General features: G+C 37.5%; 6 protein-coding genes across 8 annotated transcripts; 2 read left to right on the forward strand and 4 right to left on the reverse strand.

Moving 5' to 3' along the window:
* The first annotated feature begins 5,017 nt into the window (after nucleotides 1–5,017).
* On the forward strand, nucleotides 5,018–8,502 carry LOC103334736 (uncharacterized). Of its 3 annotated transcripts, none has more exons than XM_089054328.1 (15): nucleotides 5,018–5,298; nucleotides 5,393–5,623; nucleotides 5,715–5,774; nucleotides 5,870–5,971; nucleotides 6,142–6,222; nucleotides 6,317–6,435; nucleotides 6,527–6,628; nucleotides 6,760–6,876; nucleotides 7,032–7,100; nucleotides 7,311–7,377; nucleotides 7,535–7,588; nucleotides 7,678–7,767; nucleotides 7,874–7,936; nucleotides 8,014–8,052; nucleotides 8,145–8,502. In XM_089054328.1, exons 2-15 carry the CDS (start codon nucleotides 5,435–5,437, stop codon nucleotides 8,259–8,261), a joined length of 1,269 nt encoding a protein of 422 aa, XP_088910454.1. In that variant the 5' UTR covers nucleotides 5,018–5,298; nucleotides 5,393–5,434; the 3' UTR covers nucleotides 8,262–8,502. The 3 variants fall into 3 exon arrangements, with proteins under 3 accessions (XP_088910454.1, XP_008235931.2, XP_088910455.1); XM_008237709.3 differs by having other exon boundaries at nucleotides 5,023–5,298; nucleotides 5,504–5,623; XM_089054329.1 differs by lacking the exon at nucleotides 5,018–5,298 and having other exon boundaries at nucleotides 5,504–5,623; nucleotides 5,881–5,971.
* On the reverse strand, nucleotides 8,474–12,368 carry LOC103334674 (alpha/beta-Hydrolases superfamily protein). The gene is made up of 13 exons (XM_008237652.3): nucleotides 12,115–12,368; nucleotides 11,957–12,011; nucleotides 11,789–11,844; nucleotides 11,516–11,616; nucleotides 11,296–11,365; nucleotides 10,900–10,969; nucleotides 10,517–10,573; nucleotides 10,362–10,429; nucleotides 10,179–10,259; nucleotides 9,572–9,649; nucleotides 9,224–9,379; nucleotides 8,884–9,036; nucleotides 8,474–8,684 (listed from the first exon to the last, which is right to left on the reverse strand). Exons 1-13 carry the CDS (start codon nucleotides 12,265–12,267, stop codon nucleotides 8,598–8,600), a joined length of 1,185 nt encoding a protein of 394 aa, XP_008235874.2. The 5' UTR covers nucleotides 12,268–12,368; the 3' UTR covers nucleotides 8,474–8,597.
* A 398-nt stretch (nucleotides 12,369–12,766) lies between these two features.
* Nucleotides 12,767–16,068, forward strand: LOC103334673 (bacterial hemolysin-like protein). Its single transcript, XM_008237651.3, has 9 exons — nucleotides 12,767–12,993; nucleotides 13,237–13,297; nucleotides 13,418–13,497; nucleotides 13,711–13,813; nucleotides 13,928–14,084; nucleotides 14,302–14,430; nucleotides 14,671–14,757; nucleotides 15,385–15,429; nucleotides 15,681–16,068. The coding sequence occupies exons 1-9, from the start codon at nucleotides 12,882–12,884 to the stop codon at nucleotides 15,861–15,863; spliced, it is 957 nt and encodes a 318-aa protein (XP_008235873.2). The 5' UTR covers nucleotides 12,767–12,881; the 3' UTR covers nucleotides 15,864–16,068.
* ATG10 (autophagocytosis-associated family protein) lies at nucleotides 16,016–17,408 on the reverse strand. Its single transcript, XM_008237650.3, is given in 6 exon segments — nucleotides 16,016–16,251; nucleotides 16,254–16,320; nucleotides 16,436–16,533; nucleotides 16,622–16,724; nucleotides 16,836–16,904; nucleotides 16,989–17,408. Coding segments are annotated over 6 exon segments (711 nt in total). The 5' UTR covers nucleotides 17,223–17,408; the 3' UTR covers nucleotides 16,016–16,111.
* A 132-nt stretch (nucleotides 17,409–17,540) lies between these two features.
* On the reverse strand, nucleotides 17,541–19,953 carry LOC103334671 (Rhodanese/Cell cycle control phosphatase superfamily protein). Its single transcript, XM_008237649.2, has 4 exons — nucleotides 19,131–19,953; nucleotides 18,807–18,909; nucleotides 18,058–18,303; nucleotides 17,541–17,847 (listed from the first exon to the last, which is right to left on the reverse strand). The coding sequence occupies exons 1-4, from the start codon at nucleotides 19,853–19,855 to the stop codon at nucleotides 17,800–17,802; spliced, it is 1,122 nt and encodes a 373-aa protein (XP_008235871.2). The 5' UTR covers nucleotides 19,856–19,953; the 3' UTR covers nucleotides 17,541–17,799.
* Nucleotides 19,954–20,162: 209 nt separating this feature from the next.
* ATSPO22 (Tetratricopeptide repeat (TPR)-like superfamily protein) lies at nucleotides 20,163–24,662 on the reverse strand. The gene is given in 6 exon segments (XM_089054902.1): nucleotides 20,163–20,450; nucleotides 20,453–21,026; nucleotides 21,185–21,799; nucleotides 21,892–21,924; nucleotides 22,014–22,203; nucleotides 22,296–24,662. Coding segments are annotated over 6 exon segments (2,850 nt in total). The 5' UTR covers nucleotides 23,636–24,662; the 3' UTR covers nucleotides 20,163–20,352.
* Between the last annotated feature and the right edge of the window lie 59 nt (nucleotides 24,663–24,721).

The raw sequence follows: 24,721 nt of genomic DNA on the forward strand, positions 1-24,721 counted from the left end.
TGTTTGTGGCTATCCAAAATGATTTTTAATGCTTTAATTTGATCCATAGCAGAAAATCTAATTTCCTTGACTTCTTTGGCAATATCAAATAGATCTTCATTACCTCATTAGTCACCATTTGCATCATTTTTCCAGATGGCAGTCACAATTCACTCCTCTTTTCCTCTTGTTTTGACTAGCCACAGATTGGCTGCCCTCTTTGTTTGTTAACATGCATTGTCATCACTAGCATCAACTTCATTATTCCATCATCTCACTAAATTAGCACGATCCTTTCCAAAAATATTAGCAAGTCTATCAAATAATGGGAATGATTTTTTCCTCCATTCAGCTGCATTCTAGTGGTGCTACAATAAAATAAACACCACTTAGTTTATGTTTAACTATTAAGATCACATCTTTCTATAAGCCGTTGATTTCTCCTCATTTTGAACATCATAAGCACAAGAATTGTACAACCACACATTGTCTCTAAATGCCACATCTCCATCAGTAATATCAACAAAAGCATTCTTCAATCCATATCTAAATAAATCATAAAAACCAACAAAAATTAAGCATGTATATTTTTACAAACCAACAAAGTATATGTTTAGATAATATATGTACATTGCATTGACTATAGTACATGTTTCTTTTTTTTCTTTTTTTCAACTAAAACAATTACACTTTCCACTTGAAAAGTGTCAATCACCATGAAAAAGAAAAACCAGCATCTAACAAACAATTATGCCTAGCCACCCACATAGAGAAATTATAGAACATCCATGAGCAATTGACCATATGACCTCTACCCTTTTATTCTTCTCATTCCAAACAAAAACCCCATAATCAAAACAATTCAAAATTGAAAACCCTAGAAAAATACCCAATTATAATCCAATGAAAATTAACCAATACAAATGTTATTTCTCATCAAATTAAGCTAACTACAAAAAACCACATAATCAAAACTTAAAAATCAAACTAAGAAATAGCAAATTGAACCCATCAAATATCACCAAGGAGAGAGACAAACAGAGAAGAAGAGTGGAAAGAGAAGAAGAAAGTTGAACAACTAACATGAGTGAGTGAGAGTAGAGCACAACAGAAGATGAAAACAAAGCAACGTGGAAGAGGATAGCCAAAGCAACGTTGAAGAGAAGAGGAGAGCAAAGCAACGTTGGATAAAGGCAGACTCAATAACGTCTTTGTTATTTAGCGGCACCTCTTCAAAGTTCTCTATTTTGTGCCAACAAGTGAAGTGTTTTTTGTAGGCCAAGACTATATAGTCTCATTTAACTTAAAGATGAGCTGCACCAAACATGGGCTTGGGGTGTTATTTAAGTTAATCCAATCCAAGTCAATCCAAGGAGGTGTACCAAACAGGCCTTAGTATCTATAATATTGGATAAGGCTTTTCTGAGTAAGCTATTTCATTGTAACCGTAAACACCTATATGAGATTATGAGTAACATTTTGTACATGCATCCAGTGATTGATTTAGGAATTTTCTTACTTTAGGGCAAGAAAACACTACTACAAAGCCACTAATAATGAAGATCAGTTGACTCTAAATATAAGGAAAAAAACACAATCATATAAACATATTTATACACAAATTAGTAACACAACACATTCTACCTAATTCATCTATTGACCACACAAGTACAGAAAAATGAGAAGAGTGAGTCCAGAGAACAAGAAGAATAACATAAGTAGAATAGTTTCTCCCTTTGTCCCTCACTGTAGTCTTCTTTGAGGCAATTTATCAAACAATTTGCCCCCATTAAATACACAATTTCATAAAATAAAAAAATGGCACCTTCATAGATAAATAATATAATTGAGTGAGGGCAAGTGCCTTCATTGGACCTTTAATGGATCTGCAAATGTATGCATCAATAATTCATGGTCATACAGTGATTGAGTGTGCATCCCACAATGCATCTAGTCAATTATAGACGTCAATGACTGAGTCAAGGACCGAACTAGGATTTTAAGAGGAAGGGGGCCAAAACGTAAAATGCTAAGTTTAATTGTATACTTTTTTTTGGCCTATTGGGTCAACTAGGCTTGCCCCTGGTCCGGTACGATATCAATCACTTCCCGATAACAAAATTTGCAAACAATACGGTATGGTACAGGGTTGGCGTTTGCAGTGTTTGATATCAAACCATACCGGAGAGCTCTGGTAGGTTCCAAAATGAAACTGTACCATTTCGGTACCATTGTTGCTAGTTGCAAACAACAGCAAAATTTACATCCATTCATAAACGCCAATCAGCATTTCAATCAAATATCTGCTAATTCATCAATTCAGCAACATTCAAGCATTATAAACATTCAACACATAAAAACTTATGCAATTCAATGCCTTATGACTTACAAACACACATAAATTTTGACAGAGCAGAAACTACATAAATGATGCAATCTGATTCCAAATGCATAAATGACAACATAAACTTATGCAATCCAATCTTTCTTCCCACAGTTTCTCACCAATCAAACACTCAGAATCCATCAAAACGCGAGAGAGAGAGATATATATATATATATATATATATATATTTTTCCTTTAACCATGCGTCTCTAAGACAAGAAGGGTTTGGTTTGGGGATTGAATTGATAGAATGATCGATTGGGGTTTGGGTTTTGGAATTATTGAATGGGGTGAGAGAGTGAGGCAGAGAGAGATTGAGAGATAGTGGCTTTTTTTTTCCTTTAATTGAAGGACCCTGTCGATTTGAGGCTGAGAGAGAGTGTGAAATAAAAATATAAAAATTAGAATTAAACACTGTTCAATAAGGTACAAGATGTAACAATCAAATATCTGGTATAGCTCCCGTGCCATACAAGGTTGATACAGTCGCTATCATAGCAAATGCAGCCAAACAGCACGAATTCAGTACCGGGTACGACTATTACCAATAATAAGAACGTGTTCATTAGTCGAGTTTATTTCAGGCTACTCAGATGCCCAGCGCTAGGGTAAACTGCATTTCGACAAAATAATTAATAATGGTGGGCTATAAGCTTTAATGCAACCATATTACCAAACATTTGAGCTATACATTAAAGAATAGATAACTGTATACTCGTTATTTTTATGCCTCAAGTTTATTAGAAATACATGTGTGCAAAATTACGATGTGCCTTGCATAATAATTTTTCCACTTGAAATAGTATGATTAGTCAAAAATAATAAAACAATGCTATTCTTCATTTCACATAAATTTTTTTGCAAATTTGGAGTCCCATTCTATAACAGGATATGTTGCTTTTCTGGGCATTATCGTTAATTTATATTTTTCTGAAAAAGGCCATCGATTGAAATGAAACAATAATAAAACAATGGAGCCTAGGACATTTCTTCTTTTCATGTATGCATCGATTGAAATGAATATGTAGAATTTTATTTGGTCGGGTCTGAAAAAGGCCATCATGATTCATATATAACATCTTTATATCCAAACATAATTCAAAATTGTGTGACATTGTTTCGTCCAAAAATAAAAAATTAAAAAATAAAATTGTGTGACATTGTTAGTGGACCACTTATAATTATATGCTTGATAACTTTATCATGAAAAGGTTGTCATAGGTTGACGATGAGCAACGAGACACGTGTTCTGATCATGTTGATATTTCATCTTCCTTCTTAATTGGTCTTCATCTTAATAATAACAAGTTTTAAAAATAAAAATAAAAAACCTAATATGTTCTAATCCAGTGAAAAAAAAATTTGAGTTGCAAACCAGTTGTCTCAACTTCGAACCAGCTGATATTGAGATGCATGTATCTTCGTAGGTGAAATTTTGTTCACTAGTTAACTGCAATTTGTGTTTTGAAACTAATTGTTAAGTTGTAGACTCACAAATACCATGGATGAAAATGACAATTTAATACTCGGAACACAAATTTCGTTGATTTACAGATAGTATGTTCTTTTGCCATGGTTAGTCTATTGATTAACATCACAGTTTTTATTAGAGCACCTAGCGTCACCTCATCAACGATCACAGAATTACTACCAAGTAAATAACAAATAATTAGTAAATAAACAAAAGTTTATTTCCTAGTTACATTCACATCAAAGAATAATCATTTCCTAGTTAGCTGGTAAATAAGCGAAAGTAGAGTTGGTAGGGGTGCGAGTTGGATTGGAAAACCTGATTCCGACCAATTCGGTTATGAAAATTTCCGATTTTGTCAAGTTCAAATTAATTTCGACATTTGAAAGTTCCGAAATACGAAAATTTGGATAAAAAATTGGATTGGAATTGGAATGTATCTAGAGATTCCGAAAGGATAATAACATCTAAGTACTAGCATATAATAGTTTCCAAGCTTATAGTATGAGTTTTCAATTTTGAGTCAATTTTAATCCTTCAAATGGTTGGGCATGTTTAGAATTTTGAACTAGTTTCCGAAATTTTCCAAGAAAAACCTGAAATATGTTAATTATGAGTTTTCTGATTTGAAACGGATAATGAAATTCTGAATTTTGTTAGGAACGGAATTGGAATTAGAATCCCCTAATTCCGATCCATCCGAAAATCAACCCTAGATGGCAGTTGTTGCATATGATGTTTAAAAGTTATCTTCTCTCTAGTTATGCTATGGCCTAGAGGCGGACGTCATCCTTGTGATTTGACAAGATCCATGTTTATGTCCGTTAATTGGGGATTTATGTGGAATGAAAGGTGTTGTTAACTTAATGTTTACTCATAAGTTCATAACGTTGTGTAAACATTTCCAAGTGAAATGTAAAGGGAAAGAAGAACAAACTGATATTAGTGGTAATTGTGTGACAAATTAAAACTTAGCAGCTCTTGAACGTAACTAATAAACTTTGCCTTGTGCTAAAAGTTTATAGATTAAATGCAATTATCAAGTGAAATATTTATTTAAATTAATTATGAATCTAATGTGCTTAAGAACAATATCAGTTGAAGTGGGCTTGTGCCGAACGCATTAGCCAGTCTTCCCGCGTCTTGGCTGCTGTTGATGGGCAAGTGGCATCAAGTGCTCACTTTATTTGAAAACTGGCCTGGCTGCCACTGAGATAATTGGAGTGGTTTAAGCCTTTTTTGTAGGTTGAAGTAACGTAGGCCGCTTCACTTGCTGCACTGCTTTTCAAGCTTCGTTGACAAACCTGAATTAATTATCGCATCCAAATATAAAATTATAATAGTTTCTTCCCATCACCATTCTCATTTCTCTCAATCTCTGAACTGAGAATTGTTTCTTTATTGATACCAAGGAGAAGGAGCTATAGTTTTATTCAACTTAGAGATGATGATGTCCACTTCTGTAAGTCCCTTTTGCCATCTCTCTATCTTAAAAACTGTTAAATTTTTTATTTTAAAAGTTCTTTGGATTGATCAACTAGAATTTGGGTTTTCAGTTGGTTTTCTGTGGATTTCTCTGTCCAATCTTATACTAGAGGATGATGAAGACTTACCCTTTTAAACTTTTTGGTTCACATGCTTGCTCTCCTCTTCCCACTTGCATTCAGATTTATCACAAGGACCCAACAAGGAGGTGGTTCTTTAGCTGCTGTTTCCTTTCTACTATTGCTATGCTTTCTGCAGTTTTCTTCTTTGGGAGCCAGTGTGTTCTCTCTGATTATAAAGAGGTACTCTCCACTCTGATTGCATTGTGTGTATGAAATGATTAGATGGTTTTGCAAATTTGGTACTAATAAGGCATTAAAATTTATCCAACAGAAGTTTTTAGCATGGGGATTGGTTGATGCTATGCAATATACAATATCCAAGAACTGTGAGGTTTGTAGCTACCGATCACGATTTCTCTTCAAATTTTGTATAATGGTTGCCATTTGTAATTTGTTGTTGTGATTGATGCTGTCATACATATTTAGACTCACTGCAGGCCTGATGGAACTGAGGCACTACCTAAAGGGATTGTTTCCAAGACCTCTGACTTGCTAATGCAACCATTATGGGGACCCCGAAATAAAAAGGTACCGCGCCGATGTTTCTATGTTGATTTTAGTGGTAATATAGATTTTGATTAGGCAGCTTGAACAATTTGATAATTAGTTTTGATTTTAATCTCATCTGGCTGCACTCAATAGGGCTGTAAGTAATCTGATTTGAATGTTAATATATGCTCTGCACTCTTTTTGTTTAGAACTCAAAGTCATCTACAAACTTATTGGCCATTGCAGTTGGAATAAAGCAAAAGGAAAGTGTGAACAAGATTGTAAAGAAGGTAAAGGAGGCCAATTGTTTGTCATACCCTGGTTTTGTTCTGCCTGTCTTTGAATTCATTGGATTTAATTTCTCCCTTCACTTCGCTCTTGCAGTTCCTCTTAAGTGATTTTGTTGTGATGCTTTTTCATTATGATGGTCGCGTAAATGAGTGGAGGGATTTGGAATGGAGTGGTAGTGCCATACATGTGTCTGCTATGAATCAAACCAAGTGGTAATGGTTCTTAGCCATAACTCTAACTGAGTTTTGCACTTGCTCAGATTTTCCTAGTCAGTTCTAGTAACCTGGTTCCTTTTTTACTTAGGTGGTATGCAAAGCGTTTCCTACATCCTGATATTGTTTCTGAATATGCATTCCTCTTCCTCTGGGATGAGGACCTTGGAATTGAAAATTTCAATGTTGGAAGGTATGTGAGCTCATACATGTTTGAATGTTTCTTGCATTCATGTTGTGAAGAAAGAAGAAACCATCTGGTGCTAAATATTTATTCAGTAGACATTTTTGTTGATATTCAGAGATTCGATTTCTTCGATGCAGATACTTATCAATTATTAGAAAAGAGGGGCTTGAGATATCACAGCCAGCACTTGATCCTGAGAACTCAGAGGTCCATCATGATCTTACAGCAAGAGACAACAGAACAGAAGTACACAGGTTTGATTTTCTGCATGCCCTAGTGATGCTTATGTACACATTGTTTTAGTCACATTAGATTCTTCACTATTTTCTTCCATTTCAATTGAAGCAAGTGTATCTATCTTTTGTGTTCTGACTTGCTACTTTTATTGTGGTCGGTGATGCATTAATAGGAAGATAAACAAGTTAATTGGTGGTGGAAGGAGGTGTGATCAAAACAGCACGGATCCGCCATGCACAGGGTACTAAATTTGCATACACAAACACACACATAGACGTGTATATGTTACTCACACGTTTATCAATTCATGAATGTGTGTGTGCGTATGTGTGTGTCTTTTGTATGTCGCTCGGTATATCCTACATGTCAATAAGCTTAAAGTTCTGCAATGATCCAAAGAATACATATGAATCTGGGGATAGATTGAAATGAGAGTTAATACATATGGCAGGTTTGTAGAAATGATGGCTCCTGTTTTTTCAAGAGCATCCTGGCGCTGTGTGTGGCATATGATTCAGGTATGACACTGAGGCTTGATGTAAATTTAACCTCAATAATCTGATTTTGGTTAATGCATAAGATTTTTATGTTACTTTAGTAAGATTTCAGTTGGGGATCCTCAAAATTTTAGCATTTAATTTTCTCCTTTCTTAATTTTATTTCCCTGATAAACAGAATGACTTAGTTCATGCATGGGGCTTGGATTTCCAGCTTGGTTATTGTGCGCAGGCAATTTCACCATCCTTTATATACGTTTTTCTTTCTTTTTCACGTTTTCTCTTCCACATATTTCTTATGTCTGAATCAATACTTGACAGGGTGATCGAACGAAAAATATCGGAATCGTTGATTCTGAGTACATTGTTCATTATGGTCTTCCTACACTGGGGGGTTTGGCACCAAACAAGGTTAGAAACTTAATACAAATAACTCTGTGTTTGTGTGTATTAACTTAAGTATTTGTATAATCTATTTATCACTCACTATTAATAATGATGATAATCACCAATGCAGACAAATGCAGAAGCACCTGATCAAGCTGCTAAAACTATAAGCTTGCCTAGTTCAGAACAACCGGTATCTAATCAAAACATTCAAAATTAATGTGCTATTTTAACTTGTCTAAATTATGGTTAATAACTTTGAATTTGCAGGCATCGACATCGTCATCTCCATCGGACCCTAGAACTGAGGTAAGAATTGTAATGATTTTTTCATGCACCAATTATATATTATCCTAGCTTCGCATTCTTTGATTCATTGATCTTGCCTCTATATTGTTCAGGTAAGGAAGCTATCCTTTGTTGAACTGGAAATTTTCAAGAACAGATGGAAAAAGGCAGTTAGAGAAGATAATTGCTGGGATCCATACCAAAAGACACCACAACAGAGTAAAAACTAGTGCTTCTTAGCAGCCCCTGGAATTTTTACCCCAAAGAGATTGATTTCTGACCAATTACAGCATTCACAATACCTTTTAATGTGTACTTTTTTTTTTCTTTTCCTAACAGCCTAATAATGTATGCTACAGTCATATAAACTTGTAAATGAGAATTATTCTTTTCTTTTTACAAATTAAAGTTTATACACAATTCAATTCTGGATAGCAAGAAATGAGAACAGAATTTACCGTCTTTCTTGTCGTATTGTACATTCACATATTTTTATGAATAAATTAGTTCTCTCAATTTGGCTGAGTCAAGAAAAATAAAAATAAAAATATGCTATCACAGAAGTATCACAAATTTAAGCGGGTTCTTCTTATAACCCCCTTAATGACTTCTCCAAGTTCTTCGCCACGATCTTCCTGCACATGATGGCCTGCCTGAAAACCCCAATAAACAAATTGCATGAGTTCTCAAAACTAACAACCTCAAACAATTGAACAATATCAATACAGCAACAGTAATTATTTTCTACTTTATCTTTATGTTAAGCACAGTATAGCACAAAAATAGCAATGTGCATGTGTTTATGTCTGTGTAAAGCTAAAACTTCTCCTGCATATGTTCATAAGCTGTTACCATAGGAATTTCAATAAGCTTATGCTTCGAATCCTTGCAAAATTCTTCGACTCCATCGTAACTCAACCAGCGGTCTCTTTTACCCCAACATACTGTAGTTGGAATTTTCCAATTTTCATCTGATAGTGTAGTCCTCATTTCTTCCACATATTTCTGCCAAACTCAGCACAAGAAACAGCATTAGCAGCTTAATCACCTATTTTCATGGAAAACTGATTCTGCTTTCATCGAATATAAGAATCCCTTTTCCATTGGAGCTACCATGTAACCGGAAAAGCCATTCTATACCAAACAAAAGATGATGTATGTTTAAATCAAATATGATAAGAAGAAGGTTCACCTTCAAATCTTTCTTCATGGCCCTGCTAATTGCATTTAATGCAAACCCAGATGCCCCAGATGTGAGGTAAGGATTTCTATAAACCATTGCATCATCCTCTTTCATTTTATAAGGTCCGCAACTTGTCAAGGCTTTATCACTAGCCCTTAGAGGATCCTAGCACAGAAAGAAGCAAGATCAAGTTGACATGGAATAATTTCTTTCTCGAGCAACAAAGCAGAAAATATCTTAAGACATATATAAAGACAGACAAGCATGCTAATTTGAATGTATAAGCACAGAAATGCACACAAATTAAGTGTACAGACATGTTAGATAAAGTATGAAACTATAAAACAACCTTCCTACCTGAGAAAATATTTCCCCTAACAAAAAGTTGCTGAATATGGACAAGGTTGATGGAAGGTTGGCATGCTTCGCTGTAAGCTTTAATGAAAACACAGGATCAAGATCATATTGATTAGACGTCGTTCTCAATAGCCAAGAAATCAATATGTACATCACTATCATCAGCCCGAATTTGTTCCTAATGCAGTAAGAAAGCATTATGGCATGCATCATATACACAATCAAATAAAAAAGATAAAAAAGAGAGAGAATTTCCATGTGGCAGAAGCCTATCTTGATCCTAGTTGCCAATTTCTACTTCATAATCAGGAGAAAAATAATCACCATAACATTTCTTGTATCAGGAAAGTCCTAAGGGCAGTCAATGCAGATATCTATAAAGGTCATTGCCATTTCAAGGGAACCTTGAGAAACATTAGTATTTTTCTTGAGATATAAGGAAGTGAGTGCTAAAATATGAAAACCTCACAAAAATTCTGCAATTTGACCACCTATGTAGGTACTTGCTTAATTAATCTTCTGGTAGACCCAGTATTGAAACGATAAAGTATCGGTAGAAAATGCAAAAACAATGAAAATGAATGACAGATTTCTGGAGAATCCATACAGGAGGGTTTAAGAGTATTATGTTGTCAATCTTTTCCTGATGGCTGCTAGCATATTTAACAGCAACTGGAGCAAAGTATCCCTGAGAAGCACATCGAAGATCAGAAGTTCTTTCCAGTTGCATGTTATGCAATAACTAATGTAGCCTGCTACATGTTTATACATTCAGTGGGAAATCAAATACCTGGACAACGAGTGTGACCTTGTTAACAGCAACTTCATTAATAAATGACTCCAAGGATGATACAAACTCTGCAATCCATAACAAAACTCCACATAAACAAGAGTTTCGTTACTTTGGATATGAAATTAGTACTGAAGGGAACCAAAAGAAATTACCATTCAGAGTGTAGTCAAAACCATATTTGGGTTGAGGCTTATCTGAAAATCCAAAGCCTGTAGTTGAAGGGAAGGACACAGGAATGTTCTGGCTTAGCATACAGTCGGAATCATAACGAGATGCAATGTAACATGAACTTCTGAAGCTATTGAACTGCTTTGCAAGCAAAGCCAAACTAAAATTGCACAAGAAGTTTTATTCTTGCTATGTATATTTATATATATGTAAATCCATATTCAGAGCACATATTCCAAAATCATTTTCCCATAATTTACCTAAAATCAACTGAAGAAGAAGAAATCACTGATGTTCAACCGCTAAAAAAGGAGTAAAATAGAGAATTTCAATTACAACTCAGGGTAAGCTAAAGCTATGATCTTACCCAGCCAATCAAAAGCAATTGCGTGATAGTCTTTAGAAAGCATGGGAAGAACTTTGCGGTAAGAGTATGCCTGATGATTTGAACACATTTATGAATAAGGAACCAAGTCTAATTACAATAGTTAATCAAATTATATCTTGCAATCCACATCAATATTATTGTTATGAAGTTTACAAATTGGAAACTATATGCTATTAGATCCAATTGCACATCCAACATCTACAAAGTTAGCATTAATGTTAAAGAAACAGAACAGTATGAAGACATTTATATATCTATAGATGGGAACTTGAAAATGGATTTCACAAGTAAAAACATACATTTGAAATGCATCATACAGATACAACAAAAATATTGCAGAAGCCGTCCTACATTGACAAATTAAGACTCACTCACCTGAGAAGGGAAACCATGAATTAATATAACTGAAGGGTTATCAGCACTTCCGGATTCAACGCAAAACCATCTATTGAACAAAATCATGTATATAGATAAACCCTGCAAATAATTCAATCTCATGGTCTGCATGCCACGGAAACATATAAATAAAGACTAAATTATCATGTTTCGAACATGTCAGCTGGTACTAGTCTCCTAAAGCTAATTTACAAATTACCTGAAAATATCAGTGGAGGCCTGAGAATCAGCACCCATTGCAAGTCCAAAAATGGGGTCTTTTGCCTTCTCACCGGAACCAAAAGCAGCATAAGCTTTCACCTAGAAGAAGAAAAATACATGATCAAACAAAAAAATGGGATCCTAATAAGATACACTGCAAAACTATGCAATACAACAAACATATGATGGGATTTCCCCCAAAACATACTAGAAGGTTGAACTAAATAGGGTTTTTCATTTGCTTTTAAATGGTTAATTTAGGAGGACTCACTATCTTCCCTTGCTTAAACCATTCATCAGAAGGACTTGGCCCATCCGAATACTTTCCTGTCAAAAACACCCACATTTTCAATTAGCTTCCAAAATTTCCACCGTTAAAAAAGCTAGAAAAGAAGAGTAATATTTGGATTTGGGAAGAGAACTAAAAAGTAGTAAGCACCTCCACTGAAACTAAAGCCATCACCCACTTCCACAGGAGCATCTATGTAATAATCCTGGCACAAAAAAACAACATAGTAAGGCATCAAAAAAAGTACACAAATTAACAATGGTACAATTTTTTTGTGTCATCGAATTAAATCAAACAAAGAACCATACATCGTTGCCGTTGGATCTGCAACTAAATTTGGGAGCCTTCTTGTGAGCCTTGCCATTGCCAACAAGTGGGAGTGATGCAGGAACAGGATTGTGAAGAAAGCATTGAAGTTTATGAGAATAACAAAGAGAAGGGCTTTTGGCTTGGGTTGCCATGTTTGGTGCTTAGTCCTTCTGTAAACTGTAATAACGGTAGCAAGGCGGGAGAGAATGGCTGTATTAACTGCTGGTTGCATACAATGATGGGCCAGGGGGATAGACATTTTCTGGTCCTCATCTGCTGTGTAACACCATACACACATATTTTTCAAGTTTACAGTATAAATTAAGTTTTGGTTGATTATTTTCTGTCACAAAATAAAACAACCAACATACTAATTGTCAATGTTTAGGAGCTAAAGAACTTAACTTTAAACTTTTGTTATAAATGGGCCAAACTCTCCCCATTTCCCCCAAATGCATCCGGTTCAATTCACATAAAAAACAATCTTGAGACAACTTAATATAATACTCCCTTCTTCCCCTTCCTAACAAATAACAAAAAAAACAACAGAACAATGTTCAATTCTGTGGTGTAAACTTTGGAATCTTTCCTAGGATTTGAAGCTATAAAGAATAAAATTTGGAATCTTTTTTAAGATTTAAAGCTAAAAAAACGAAAGCAAATCTTGGGCCGTGATAAAACCTCTAGCCCAGTTACAAAAACCCATCCGACCCCCAAGAACAAACTACTCAAACGGGTAGCCTCCCAAGCCGTGGCGGAGTCAGAGATGGCACTTCAGCTTCTCAAGTTCCCAAATCACATGATCATCTCCCGCCGTTTCTGCAGAACTTCAAGCTTCTTCCTTTTATCCCAGTCCAACTCACATAATAAACTCACTGGTACTCCTCTCTTCCTCTCCAACGGAGTTATTTTTATTACATGATTCTCGAAAGCACCTTCTATTTTCTTCATTTTCATTGGGTAATTTTCACAAGCACCTAACGTTCTGTCATTTGGCGCTGTCTCATTGTGCTTTCATGGAAACTGAATAAATAAATTTGGCTTTTTTTCCTCGTTGAATCTCTATTATTTTGCTCCAACAGTTGAAATCTCTAATTTTCTAGACTTGGTTTTGTTTTCAGCAAGATGGGTTGGAGTGCCAATACATAGAAGCTTTGCTGCTGAGGTTCAACCAGCAAAGAAGTAAGCTTTTTTGTCAAACCCAATATGTATAATTTAACCCATTTGCAATTAGTGTTGAGTTCCAGCAAACCCATTTAGATTAATATATTCACTATTGTGTTTGGAAAATTACAATTTCAGGAAGAGGAGGCTAGATGAGGTATGCCTGGAAAGGTATCAGCAATATAGCCGAACCTTCATACAATCATGGATCATACAAGGTGAGCTATACAGTTAATTACAAAACCCCACTCATTAAAACAAGGCGGGGAAAGTTCTAAGTTTGTTTGCATTCAACTTCAGCTGCATAGTTCAGGATTATTATGACATAATCATGTATGTTTGTAAAAATTTGTGATCATCTTGTATATGTGCTGTTATATAATATAACATTGTAGGGAGTTAACTTTAGATGTTCATGTTTGTTGGTGTAGGGAAAGTACTTGTAAATGGAAAGGTGGTTAACAAAGCGGGGACTCCAATCTCTGACAAAGCTGTTGTACAGATAATGGCTGAAGTCCCAAAATATGTATGTAGGTGATTACTTTACTCTGACAAACCAACTTTCACTTCGTTTATACTAAGATTCGTTCATGCACTAACTTTTAGCAAGACCTCTGGTGCTAATTTGTTCTTATATTGCCCATCCAGAGCAGGACACAAGTTAGAAGCTGCCATTGAACAGCTAGGTATTGATGTTTCTGGCAAAATAGCTCTTGATTCAGGGTTGTCAACCGGTGGATTTACTGACTGTTTACTTCAGTATGGTGCATCATTTGTTTATGGAGTTGATGTAGGTTATGGTCAGGTAATACAATTATTTGGTAGCAAATCAGGCTTTGTTCCATTAATTAAAAGTGTATGTTTATCAGTAGAGGTGCATTTTTTTACTACTTTTCCTGAATATAGAAATACAGATCAAATGGCATTACAATGGCCTGTGCCATACTTCTCTCTGATATTCTTCTACTCTGCAGTTTTGTCATTGGTGTTTCTTGATTACTTATGTATGCTGGCTTCATTAGGTGGCAGAAAAAATTCGAACGGATGAACGTGTTAATGTGATAGAACGAACAAATTTAAGACACCTTCCTGGACTCCCTCAAAGAGTTGATTTGGTGACTTTGGACCTCTCGTTCATCTCTATTCTATTGGTAAGCTTTCAAACATTAGTAAAGTTACAATTGCCATGTGTCTGGTTCTTTGGGCGATTTCAATCTTTGTTTTATTTTCTGTGAGGGGCCACTCCGAGGATTTACTGTTCATCTCACTCTTAAGTGTTCTCTATGTGCTATCCCCCAAGGAAAACAAAAGTTCTTTTTTTTATTGTTTTTTTATTTATGAATTTCCTGGGTTTTACACTTGGGTTACGACTTCTTTTTATTTGGAAGCAGGTCATGCCTGCTGTAATCAAGGTAATGAAGGAAGAGTCGTCATTAGTCACCCTGGTCAAACCTCAATTCGAAGCTCGCAGATCACAAGTAAGAAAGTTGTCTTCTATCAACCTTTATATTTTTAACTAGAAATTATAAAGTATAGAAGAGCTATCAACTGACACATGGCAATGGTAACTATGCACAGGGTAATTAGTAAAGTTACCTTTCTTAGTAAAGTTACCTTTCTTATCTGGGCTACAACATCAATGCCAATTTAACTGCTATTTTATATTTAAAGAAAACCCTTATGAACAGGGTAATTATGCAAGCATTATGCATTTACTTCTGGATGTTGCAGAATAATGACTATTTCCTTGGCATATGCATTCACCATTCGGTATGAGAAACTAGCTTTGATCAAACAAACTTTTTTCTACATACTAAGCCTTGCATAAAGCGTAGAGAGACTTTTATTGGTATGCAGACTCTACATGTATAAACTTTCCTTGCCGTTTAAAATGCTCAATGCATGGAACAATTTCTATGTAGTTTGCACATATTTTGTTTTGTTTTCTGTATAAGATGCATGTTAGCTATCAATAGTTTTTGAGGATGGAAAATTTAAAACCTTCTTATCATTTCAACTGCACAGTGATAAGAGAAGGATCAATATTATCCAGAAAACATCAAATAAGCATTTCTTTTAAGTTCAGAATTTCATTTTCTTTGTAGGTAGGAAGTGGTGGGATTGTGCGAGATCCATTAGTCCATCAAGAAGTAAGTATTTCTTCCTTGTTTATATTTGGTTTCTTTCAGCCTAATATCTAAAAGAGAATAAGATTTTATTTTTCATCCTTTTGTTAAGATTGTTTCTCCATAACAACTGTTATGTAGCCCTAATTTATAACAACTGTTAAGGTTCTTTTTCCACAACAACTGTTAACAGAAAGTGGAATAAATGCTTTATCCACTATTTTCTGGCGAGTAAATGAAATATAGCCTGATATTGATTAAGTCTTACTGTATAGGTTCTTGAGAGGATTATCAAGGGTGTAGAGAATTTCGGATTTACCAGCAAAGGATGGATTGAGTCTCCTCTTAAGGGTGCTGAGGGAAATACAGAGTTTCTTGTTCACTTTACTCGGACAGCTAAGAAAAGTGAGGATGAACTTAAAATGCTAAATACGACAGAATCTGTTCAATTACCCTGAATACAAACCTGCCATTAAAGAGTACCATGAAATGGAAGATGGGGTGGCATACCAATGACAATTAAATTGAGTTACAGCGTTGAGTTACAGCCCGGGGTCTAGATGTTACTTGAAATTCATGAATTAGCTTATTTGAGAAGGCTTTTCTGTAATTGTAAGGATGAACAAGTACATAATTTGATCCATAATTTTTCCAGTTTTCTAAGTTTTGCATGAACATTTTCAACTCATGTTCATAGAGCAGATGTTCAATTACAACTTCTAGGATTGTTCAGCATTTCAAAAGGGATTCTAACACCAACCACTTGACCAACAACTGAGAGCCAAGACACCAAATATTGTTCAACTGCTACTCCATTTTTAGCCCGAAAATCATCGCAGAGGAAAGCAGCTTCATCCACTCACTGGTACCACATGGATGCAACTTGTACCATGGTCTGTTCAGGTAAGGATGCTCCTATGTATACCACATTCAGATATTTAATTAAATATTGGCAGCTCCCAAAAATAGGAGGAATGCATCCAGAGATTAAGAGAAAGAAATGGTTGCAATGAATATTGGGAAAATGCACCTCCTGAGTTATAAATGTCCATTTTGATTCCAGTAACACCTTTGCTGAGCATGCAGGTAGGTCTTTTTCAATTTCATCCAATGCCAAAGGCTGACCATCTATATCATTCACAAAAATCAGAATTAACTCTGTTCATAAGTGATTCATTAAATTTAGTTTTAAGTTCCTAAAAACAGATTAACATACCGATGTAGTAACCGCGAAAATACAGTACCGGAACTCGATATGAATCGCTGTACACTATATGGAAATCATAGTAACATACTTGTAGACAGTTGTTGGTCTCAACCTTGCAAATAGGAAAAAGAAAAATGATAAAAATGCAAGATTGATAACGGGGTGCAAATTTAAACGAAAAACGGTGTTTTAACAAGCAAAGAAAGCAATCACAATACATTACCAGTGTGGCATTATCAACAGGCTCAAGCTCCTCTTCTCCCTCATTAAGACTTATTTCATCAACATCTTCCTGTAAAAGAACATTAACAAATTATGAGAGCTCAAAACATCATTAAACTCTGCTAACGTAAGAAGCTCATTAAGCCTTGATTACTTGAGAAGCCACGTGTCCTTTCTTGCTTGACCCAGGAAGGCATATCTTCTCCAGTGACAAGTAGCCCTGCTGCAACAACTGAGGGAGATGGCAAGGTGGTTGTTTAGGAGGACAAGGAACCCACGTCCATGGAGAGAAGGCAGAGTTGAATTCCTTCCATTTCTCGGCAAAAGCACGTGCAGAAACAAAAAAATCACGTGACGTGAGGGTTCCATCCCACGACAGAGCATCCATAAATCGCTTGATTGATTAAAATTTGGAAGCGAAAAGTGGGTTCCTTTCGATTTTGATTGCGATTGTGAATGCTGGGTTGATGGGTATTTTGTGGTTTTGAGTCACGGTTCTTAAACAATTCGATCGGGTCTGGAATTTTGCTCAAATCCGTCATCAATATGATACATACGACATGTCGTCTTGCTGTTTAGAGGGAATTAAAGACTTGTCGTCTGTTTACAAGGGAGTTGGGAGGTGTCGTTTACTTACAAAGTATGCTACTTGTCGTTCATGTGTAAAGGCTCAGATTGAATACTGTAAGATGGATGCACTTGAAAATTTTGGAATGGTTTTTGTTTCTGAACACAACTCCACTTGAATAATCACAATTTTAGTACACAGGTTACATTAATGACAAAATCAAATATACAGCTGATACGGAAACTCAGAACTAACAATTTACTGCCAACTAAGGGATACAACAGAACTCATTTCTCATTACCCTCTCCTATCTGATAGATATAGAACTAATGATTGGCAAAACATGTTAAAAAAATTTGCTTCGCCCAACAGGAGACGCCGCTTCATGTTATCGATTTCAGGGCTTCGATGGAGTTGGGGAAGATGGTGGTTTCAAATCTGGGTACTGCATTCAAAACACAAAAAAGCTAATATACACACAAACAGACAAATGTGTATGTAGAATGTGATTTGGAAAAGCTATCATCAAGGAATCCTATTAGAAAAGGAATTTTAAGCTGCATCTGAATGTGCGAATCCACCCACCAATATGGCATAAACAATTAAGGATCAGTAGTTTTCTTGTAACTAGTCATAAAAGAGAAGGTGAACATACACTTGGGTAGGGAGAGGATGATCTAAAACCATTTTTCACATGTGACACGGAGTCTGTAGACTTGGCCGTGCGTCCATTGTCCGTCCTTTGACCTTCTTCTATGGAAAAACTTCCAGCAGAGGCAGCACCATTGCTGTCTTCATTGCCCCGAACAACTCCTCCATTCATCCCAGTTTTTTGTGAAGTTTCAACCTTCTTCTTGGGGTAGATATGCATAGATGGTGGCAAAAGAGTTTCTTGTGATTCCTGAGGAGGAAAAAAGTAGAGTAAACACAATATCTAACAGAACCAAAAATGGTCAAAATACAACTCCTTGAGTTAAAACTGTAACTTCAGAATTGTTCTATGCAATTGTTGAATGGTCTTTAAAACAGCCCAGAAGAAATTTCAAACTTATGCAGACAATCATTTCACTAGGCAACACGGAAATTTTACTTAAATTAGGCAGTTACTAGTACAACAGAAGTCTACAGAGTTTGGTGCTGGTACACATATACTGATAAGAGGGAAGGTTCCTCAATAGAGGATTATAGAGTTCTCTACTGCATGATGGGATGGCTCAATCCTGATCTTACACATCCAACCAATGTTTTATGAGGACTTAATCAATCAACCAAGTACAGGAATGTGCACAAGCATCAACACACCACGGTTGATATCGATGGAACTCTTTGGACAGAAACTAGAGTTAAATTAATCATAGATAACACGACAAATGTAGCAAGTAGAAGAAATGAAAAGAAGCTTACCAACCACCCTTTTGTGCCTCCAACCCCACCCTTGATTGCATAAGCCTCTTTGAAACCATTCCTGAACAGTAACTCAGCCACTTTGATGGAAATACCATCAAAACTACCTTACAACAAGATAAGCTGATACTGAGAGCACAGAAACATTTAATCCAAGATAGAAAACAAATTTTTGGAACAAACATAAACAATCAATCCAGAGTTAACTAGGTGGTCAACTTAAGCAATGGTTTCTATCTTTGAACAACATGAACTTCAGCTTTGTATTTAAAATTCAGAAATCCAAGTAAAAACATAAAGCTATAGCAAAAATTTTACACTTACTTGCCCAGAACACAGAGGGCAGTGTCTGCTGGGTTCCTAAACCTCTCCAAAACCTTCTTCACAAACCCATCTTCATCATCCTCAGAAAACGGAACCTGCACCGTAGCCTTATTCAGAATCTTCAAATTTGGAGACTTCAGATACTTCAAACTTTTCTCATCCCTAATATCCAAAAGCTGAACATTTGGGTCGTCTCGGAGTTTCCGAAATGCATCAATGACGAGAACAAACTTATATTTTCTAAAATACTCTTGAACCAGAGGTATAACAACCAGCCAAACGAATGTACAGCCAGCAACAAAAAAAGGGTTTCGATTGAAAAAGTCATCAATGGAGACTAAGGTTGCTTCCAAGTTTATTCTGTCAGAAACTTGCTCAGTCGAGGAGACTGCAGCTTCAGAAGCAAAACCAGGAAGAGTGAATGCAGTAGTTGTAATGAGCTCGGTGAGAAGAAAATAAAGCTGGTTTCTTGTTAAGCCTTGTGAAAAAGGAGAGGTTTTGAGAATCAAAGATGGGTTTTGGACAGATTTTGAGGATTGAGGCTGAAGGTTGTTTTTGGTGGAGGGAAAGTGAAGTTGAGAAGAATTGAATGGTTGAAAAGCAACAATGGAGGTAGAGGTGGACTTTTGGGGAAGAGAGATTGGTCCTGAGGTGACTGGTTTCTGGGTTTTTAGGTGGTTCTGCAGTGGTGGAGAGCAGGAGAGGATCATGGAAAGAGACTCCATCGGAGACGATACCAGAGAGGAAGAGAGGGGATAAGGCCAAGAAGGGAAAGGATGATCATTGGTCGGTCGATTTTGGGTAGTTACTAAAACCGGCCCATGACCCAAAAGTCCATCCCATTATATACTTTTGTACCGGTGCTTTATTTATTTATTTATTTATTTTAATACAAACGATATTGAAATATAGGAAATGAGTACAACCACTTGAGCTATAAATCCTTTATAGATCCTCTATAAAATAGCAAAAATGACGATTTGTAACATGACATCAAAATATTTAGAGCTTCATATGTGTAGAGGTAGTAATTATAGATACAATACGAGTCTAATACAAAATTAACAAATTAGGATTAACAACATGAACGATAATTGGATACTCGAATTGTGATTAGTCTTAGGCTTGTCTAATTATGATTAGCTTCAGGGACTTAAGTGTTGTATGCACCCATAATTTTCTTTACAATAATGTCTACCATCTTCTATACAAGCTGCACACATTATATTATACTCCTAGCTGAGTCTATTTTTCTTTCACCATCATCTGGGGCACAAAATCTCTTTTCAAAGTCATTAATAAAATCCTCCATGCATGCCTATAAGTTTCCATTCCAGGAACATGCTTAGCAAGTTGCAAACCCACATCCATCCATTTCCTGGCCACGTCAGTCTGCCCAAGCCTCACAGCCAGTGATGCTCTGTTCCATGCTGTCATGGCCAGCCATTTTCCTTCTTCGGTTGGATACTCGCTGTCCTTTAGTCCCACCATTACTCTGTAAGCTTGCTTGTACATTCCGTAAACAGCCTCATCATCTGTATCCCCCTTGTGAATGCTCGTTACTCCGATGAGCCTTCGAACGATGAGAGCCACATTTTGGTAGTCTGGTGATGAGGAAGAGAGGAAAGCTGAAAGGCATTCGTTTAGAGCAAAGGTGGCTACTTTATGATTGGTTCGCGGGCCTTGTGAAGCGCTGATGCCAATCTGAAGGAGGTGCTTGGGGTTGTGGGCCTTTGAACTGGTAAATTTCTGGACAAGTTTTAGTTGTGATCCTGAGTCATTGAGCCTTCCATGGATATCATAGGCACAAATGGTGTAGATGAAGTAAAGATCAGGCTCAGTGGTGGTGAGTTGATCACCGTTAAGTTGAGTCCCAGGTAAGATTGATTTTAGAATCTGCATCCATACAAAATCCCATTAGAAGAACAAAGCAAATCCTCAAGGTCAAGTTATTACAAGTCATAGATCATATCAGCTAATTCATATGATGAGTTGGGAAAAATCAACAGATCAAATGCCTGCAAGAAATGAGCATACAATTAGTTAATCCATACCTTCCCTGCTCTATCTAGAAGCTCTAGAGCTTGTTTCACTTCACTTTCAGACAGTGTAGTCTTTCTCTGATTCTCTGAAGCTATAATTGCAGATACACTCAGTACCAATGATTTGCAGACCATGTTTTCTTCTGCTTGCCCATCAGCCAGAAGACCATAAAATTCAGATGCCAGTCTCAAGAATTCGCCACACAACTCATAATTTTTCTCCTTCCCAATTTTGGTCCCCAAGTTCCATGAAGTCACAGCAAACCAATTCCTTTCTCGTCTTCCGACCTCCCCTGTTCCAAAAAAGCAATCAGACCCGAGTTCAGATGCCCGGTCATGAACACGCTTAACAAACTTGAGGGCTTCAAGCTCATTCCCAGGTTCTTGAGTGAGGATTGTGACCAAGGTGCGTAGAACTACAACTTCAGTAGCTGGCATGGACTTTCCCGGAGCATAAAAGTTCAGCAGATTGGATAGAGAGGCAACAGCAACAGCAAGAGCACGGCAAGCAACGGCTTCATGGGCTGCAAGGGAGAGAAAGTCTGGGGTGAAATCAAGGCAGGTAGCCATTGCCTGAATCTGATCAATAGCTCCATTCTGGTCTTTCTTCTGCAGATAAATCTTAAACTGCATAAGCACACAGGATCTGTTAGGTTCAAGCTGAATACGGCAATACAATAGTAACATAGGTTAGGATCAAGCTAAAGCCATGGGGGTACCTTTAGGAAAGCTGAAGCTATGTTAGGATCAAGCTGCAGAAACAGAGAAGGCAAAAATTTAATCAGTGAAAAAATTAAGTTCCCAAAGAACCAAAACTGCAATCTTGTAGCTCTAAGCAAACCTTTTCGGCCTCGTTAATGTACTCGTATGCTTGATCAAGCTTGGACAGACCCAGGTGGCAGAGACACAAAACTCTAAATCCCTTGGCTCTGAGAATTCTACTTTCAATGTCAAATGGGATATAAAGCATCGCTTTCTCAAACATTTCTGCACTTGTTTCATAATCTTTTGATCGGAAATGTTCTGCACCACTGTAAAATTTAAAAACTCTTAAGATTTTAACGATAGAAAATTCATATTTGGAAGGAAGATGGAGCAATTGAACTGGAACAGTTGACCATACCAATTCCAAAGCACCGCATGCATTGCTGTTCTCTGCTTGGCAGCCCCTTCACCATTGAAGAGTGCCACGACTCTATTGTCTGATACGAGCTCCGCCACCACTTTGGCCCTAACTCTTGACCCCTCGCTGACGTCACCTATCACTCGGTGGGCCACCCTAACCGCCGAGCTGGCACTAACGTGGCACCGCCCTAACAGGCCCAAAAACACTCCCTTTGCCGTCTCTGCTCCGGCCGTCCCAGCTGCCTGAAAATACGCCTCCACAGCCGACACCCAAACACCCTCAGGAATCCCCTTATTTACGACCATGCCCCTGAGCTCTTTCTCGGCCTCGCCGTACTTCCCTAACCCCAACCAGGCCTTCATCGCCAGAACTGAAAGGCTCGGATGGTGCTCCCCACTTTCGCATTCCTCTCTCAACACCCTCACGCACTTGATCACGCTCTCGAATTCATTCTTCTGCAAATGGAGGGCCGATATGAACCGGAGCGTCTTCGACCTCAGATCCTTGAGGTCCACGGTCTCTTGGCGTGTTCTCGCCTCACGCAATCCCTTTTCGTACAGATCCAGAGCCTCGTTCATGAGCTTCAACGCGTCGTTTAGATCCTGACTCTCCTCGCTCTTGGCCAGCGCGGTCTTTCCGAACGCCAAGTACTGGTTCGCGAGTGATTTGTGGTGGTCCGGTGTCCCGAATAGCAATCCCTTGGCCCGGTTCAGCAACGCAATCGCGAGACTTCGGTCCCGAATCTCCCATGCGGTTTTGGATCTCGCAATGTTCAAGTCCAGCAGAAGCTTTCTCTCTCCGGCATCTGAGAGTTTGTCGATGTCGATCTTCGAGACGATATCGGTGGCTCGCTCGAAGCATAAGGAAGCGAGGTCGAAGCTTCGGAGATCGTGCCAAATTAGGCCGGTCTTGAGGTAGAAGGAGGCGGACTTGATCGCCGGGGAAGGAACGCCTGAGACGTCGCTGGCGATGAATAGGAGATCGGAGGCGACGTGGCGTAGCTTGGCGTGGTCTTCGGCTTTGGAGGGAGGGAGAGACCGGAGAGAGGAGGCGTTGGAGAGGTCGACGCAGGCGTTCCAGAGGCGGTAGCTGAGCTTCCAGATGAGGAGCTTGAGGGAGTTGGGGAAGGGAGCCAGATGACTCAGCTGAGTCGAGAATCGGCTGAGATCGGCGGAGATTGTGTCCGGCGGAAACTGGTCAGGGGAGAGATTCTCGGTTTGTTTGATGGAGGACTCAATTTGGGAGAGTAGATGTTGATGTGACTGCGAATGCGAATGCGATTGCGAGTGGGCGTGGCCTTGCCGGAGCTCCGGCGTCGATAACTCAGCGATTCTCATCTGTGTTTGGCGGGAATTTGAATGAATATAACTGTAAACTGTGGGAGGGAAAGGAGCTTTTGTTTTGAAAAATGTGAGATTTTGGAGGAGAGTTCGTTACGATTAAACGACGCTGGAGATATGGTCGTTCGAGATACTGGACCAATTGGGCTGGACATTGGTGTGTCGCTTTAAATTGGGCTAGGCTTTTTTAGACCCCTCTTTTCTTTTCTTCTTCGTTTTATTTAATTTTTTTTTGTATTTAATTTTTATTTTTATGATCAAATACCTCTTTGCTTTCTACAATCCAACTTACCGATTGATGTGGCAATTTTATACAATAAATAAGGTCCAAAGTGAGTTTATAATGAAATACTATCACATCAACTATGTATTTCAGTTCTTGTGTGGCGAATTTTCAATAATTGACAGAACATTAGCGTATTTGCGGACCATATTTACTTGTGTTTTGAATCATACTGTCTTGTCTCTTTTAATAAAATGAGCTACTTTGCCTTCATGTTCTTAGTCAATGAATTGTTGGTTTGCCTTCATGTTCTTAGTCAATGAATTGTTGGCACTTTGGAGAAAAAACTTCGTGCATTTAAGGACGTCCTTCTCAGGTAACCTACTTGCGTGCTACCTACGTTTTTAATTATTTCAATCTGTAAGTGGCAAGCTTTTGAATAATTGGCATAACATTAGCATGCACGCCGCTGTACTTGTCTGTATTGAAGCATACTCCTGTGCCAGCCGTATCTCTTTTAATAAAATGAGCTTCTTTGCCATTTTATTCTTCAGTCAATCAATTGCTGGTACTTGGACCGAAAATTCATGCATCGAAGAGACATACAACGTTCCTTCTCAAATAACCGCCTCACGTGCTTATCACGTGATCAATTATTGTGAAAGGAACAACAAAACTAGAACTGTATATTTGAGTTTGAGCTGAATTGGCATGATCACAATATCCCAATGAACTCTCCGGTTGAAAGAGATTTGAGCGTTAATTGAGTTGAAATGGGTCCCAAATTCAGCAAAGCCATCAACCCAAAAGCGTGAAGGAGCTGGGGTGTTTAAAATTTGCATCTCCATGGTTTCAGAAGA

The sequence above is a fragment of the Prunus mume genome, linkage group LG6 (assembly GCF_029339155.1).
Source record: "Prunus mume cultivar Tortuosa linkage group LG6, ASM2933915v1, whole genome shotgun sequence".
In the NCBI taxonomy this organism is placed as follows: Eukaryota; Viridiplantae; Streptophyta; class Magnoliopsida; order Rosales; family Rosaceae; genus Prunus; species Prunus mume.

Excerpts from the sequence above, each read along its gene's own strand:
- LOC103334671 (XM_008237649.2), bottom strand. The coding sequence starts at position 19,855 with ATGGAGTCTCTTTCCATGATCCTCTCCTGCTCTCCACCACTGCAGAAC. Across the intron at positions 18,910-19,130 it reads GCCCTCTGTGTTCTGGGCAA|TTTTGATGGTATTTCCATCA; the intron begins GTAAGTGTAAAA and ends GTTGTAAGGTAG. Across the intron at positions 17,848-18,057 it reads CATCCTCTCCCTACCCAAGT|TACCCAGATTTGAAACCACC; the intron begins GTATGTTCACCT and ends TTTTGAATGCAG.
- LOC103334674 (XM_008237652.3), bottom strand. The coding sequence starts at position 12,267 with ATGGCAACCCAAGCCAAAAGCCCTTCTCTTTGTTATTCTCATAAACTT. Across the intron at positions 12,012-12,114 it reads GCAGATCCAACGGCAACGAT|GATTATTACATAGATGCTCC; the intron begins GTATGGTTCTTT and ends TTTTTGTGCCAG. Across the intron at positions 10,260-10,361 it reads AGGTCACACTCGTTGTCCAG|GGATACTTTGCTCCAGTTGC; the intron begins GTATTTGATTTC and ends TGTGCTTCTCAG.
- LOC103334673 (XM_008237651.3), top strand. The coding sequence starts at position 12,882 with ATGGCACTTCAGCTTCTCAAGTTCCCAAATCACATGATCATCTCCCGC. Across the intron at positions 13,498-13,710 it reads ACAATCATGGATCATACAAG|GGAAAGTACTTGTAAATGGA; the intron begins GTGAGCTATACA and ends TTGTTGGTGTAG. Across the intron at positions 14,758-15,384 it reads TCGAAGCTCGCAGATCACAA|GTAGGAAGTGGTGGGATTGT; the intron begins GTAAGAAAGTTG and ends TTTTCTTTGTAG.
- LOC103334736 (XM_089054328.1), top strand. The coding sequence starts at position 5,435 with ATGATGAAGACTTACCCTTTTAAACTTTTTGGTTCACATGCTTGCTCT. Across the intron at positions 5,624-5,714 it reads TTCTCTCTGATTATAAAGAG|AAGTTTTTAGCATGGGGATT; the intron begins GTACTCTCCACT and ends TTTATCCAACAG. Across the intron at positions 8,053-8,144 it reads CATCGGACCCTAGAACTGAG|GTAAGGAAGCTATCCTTTGT; the intron begins GTAAGAATTGTA and ends TATATTGTTCAG.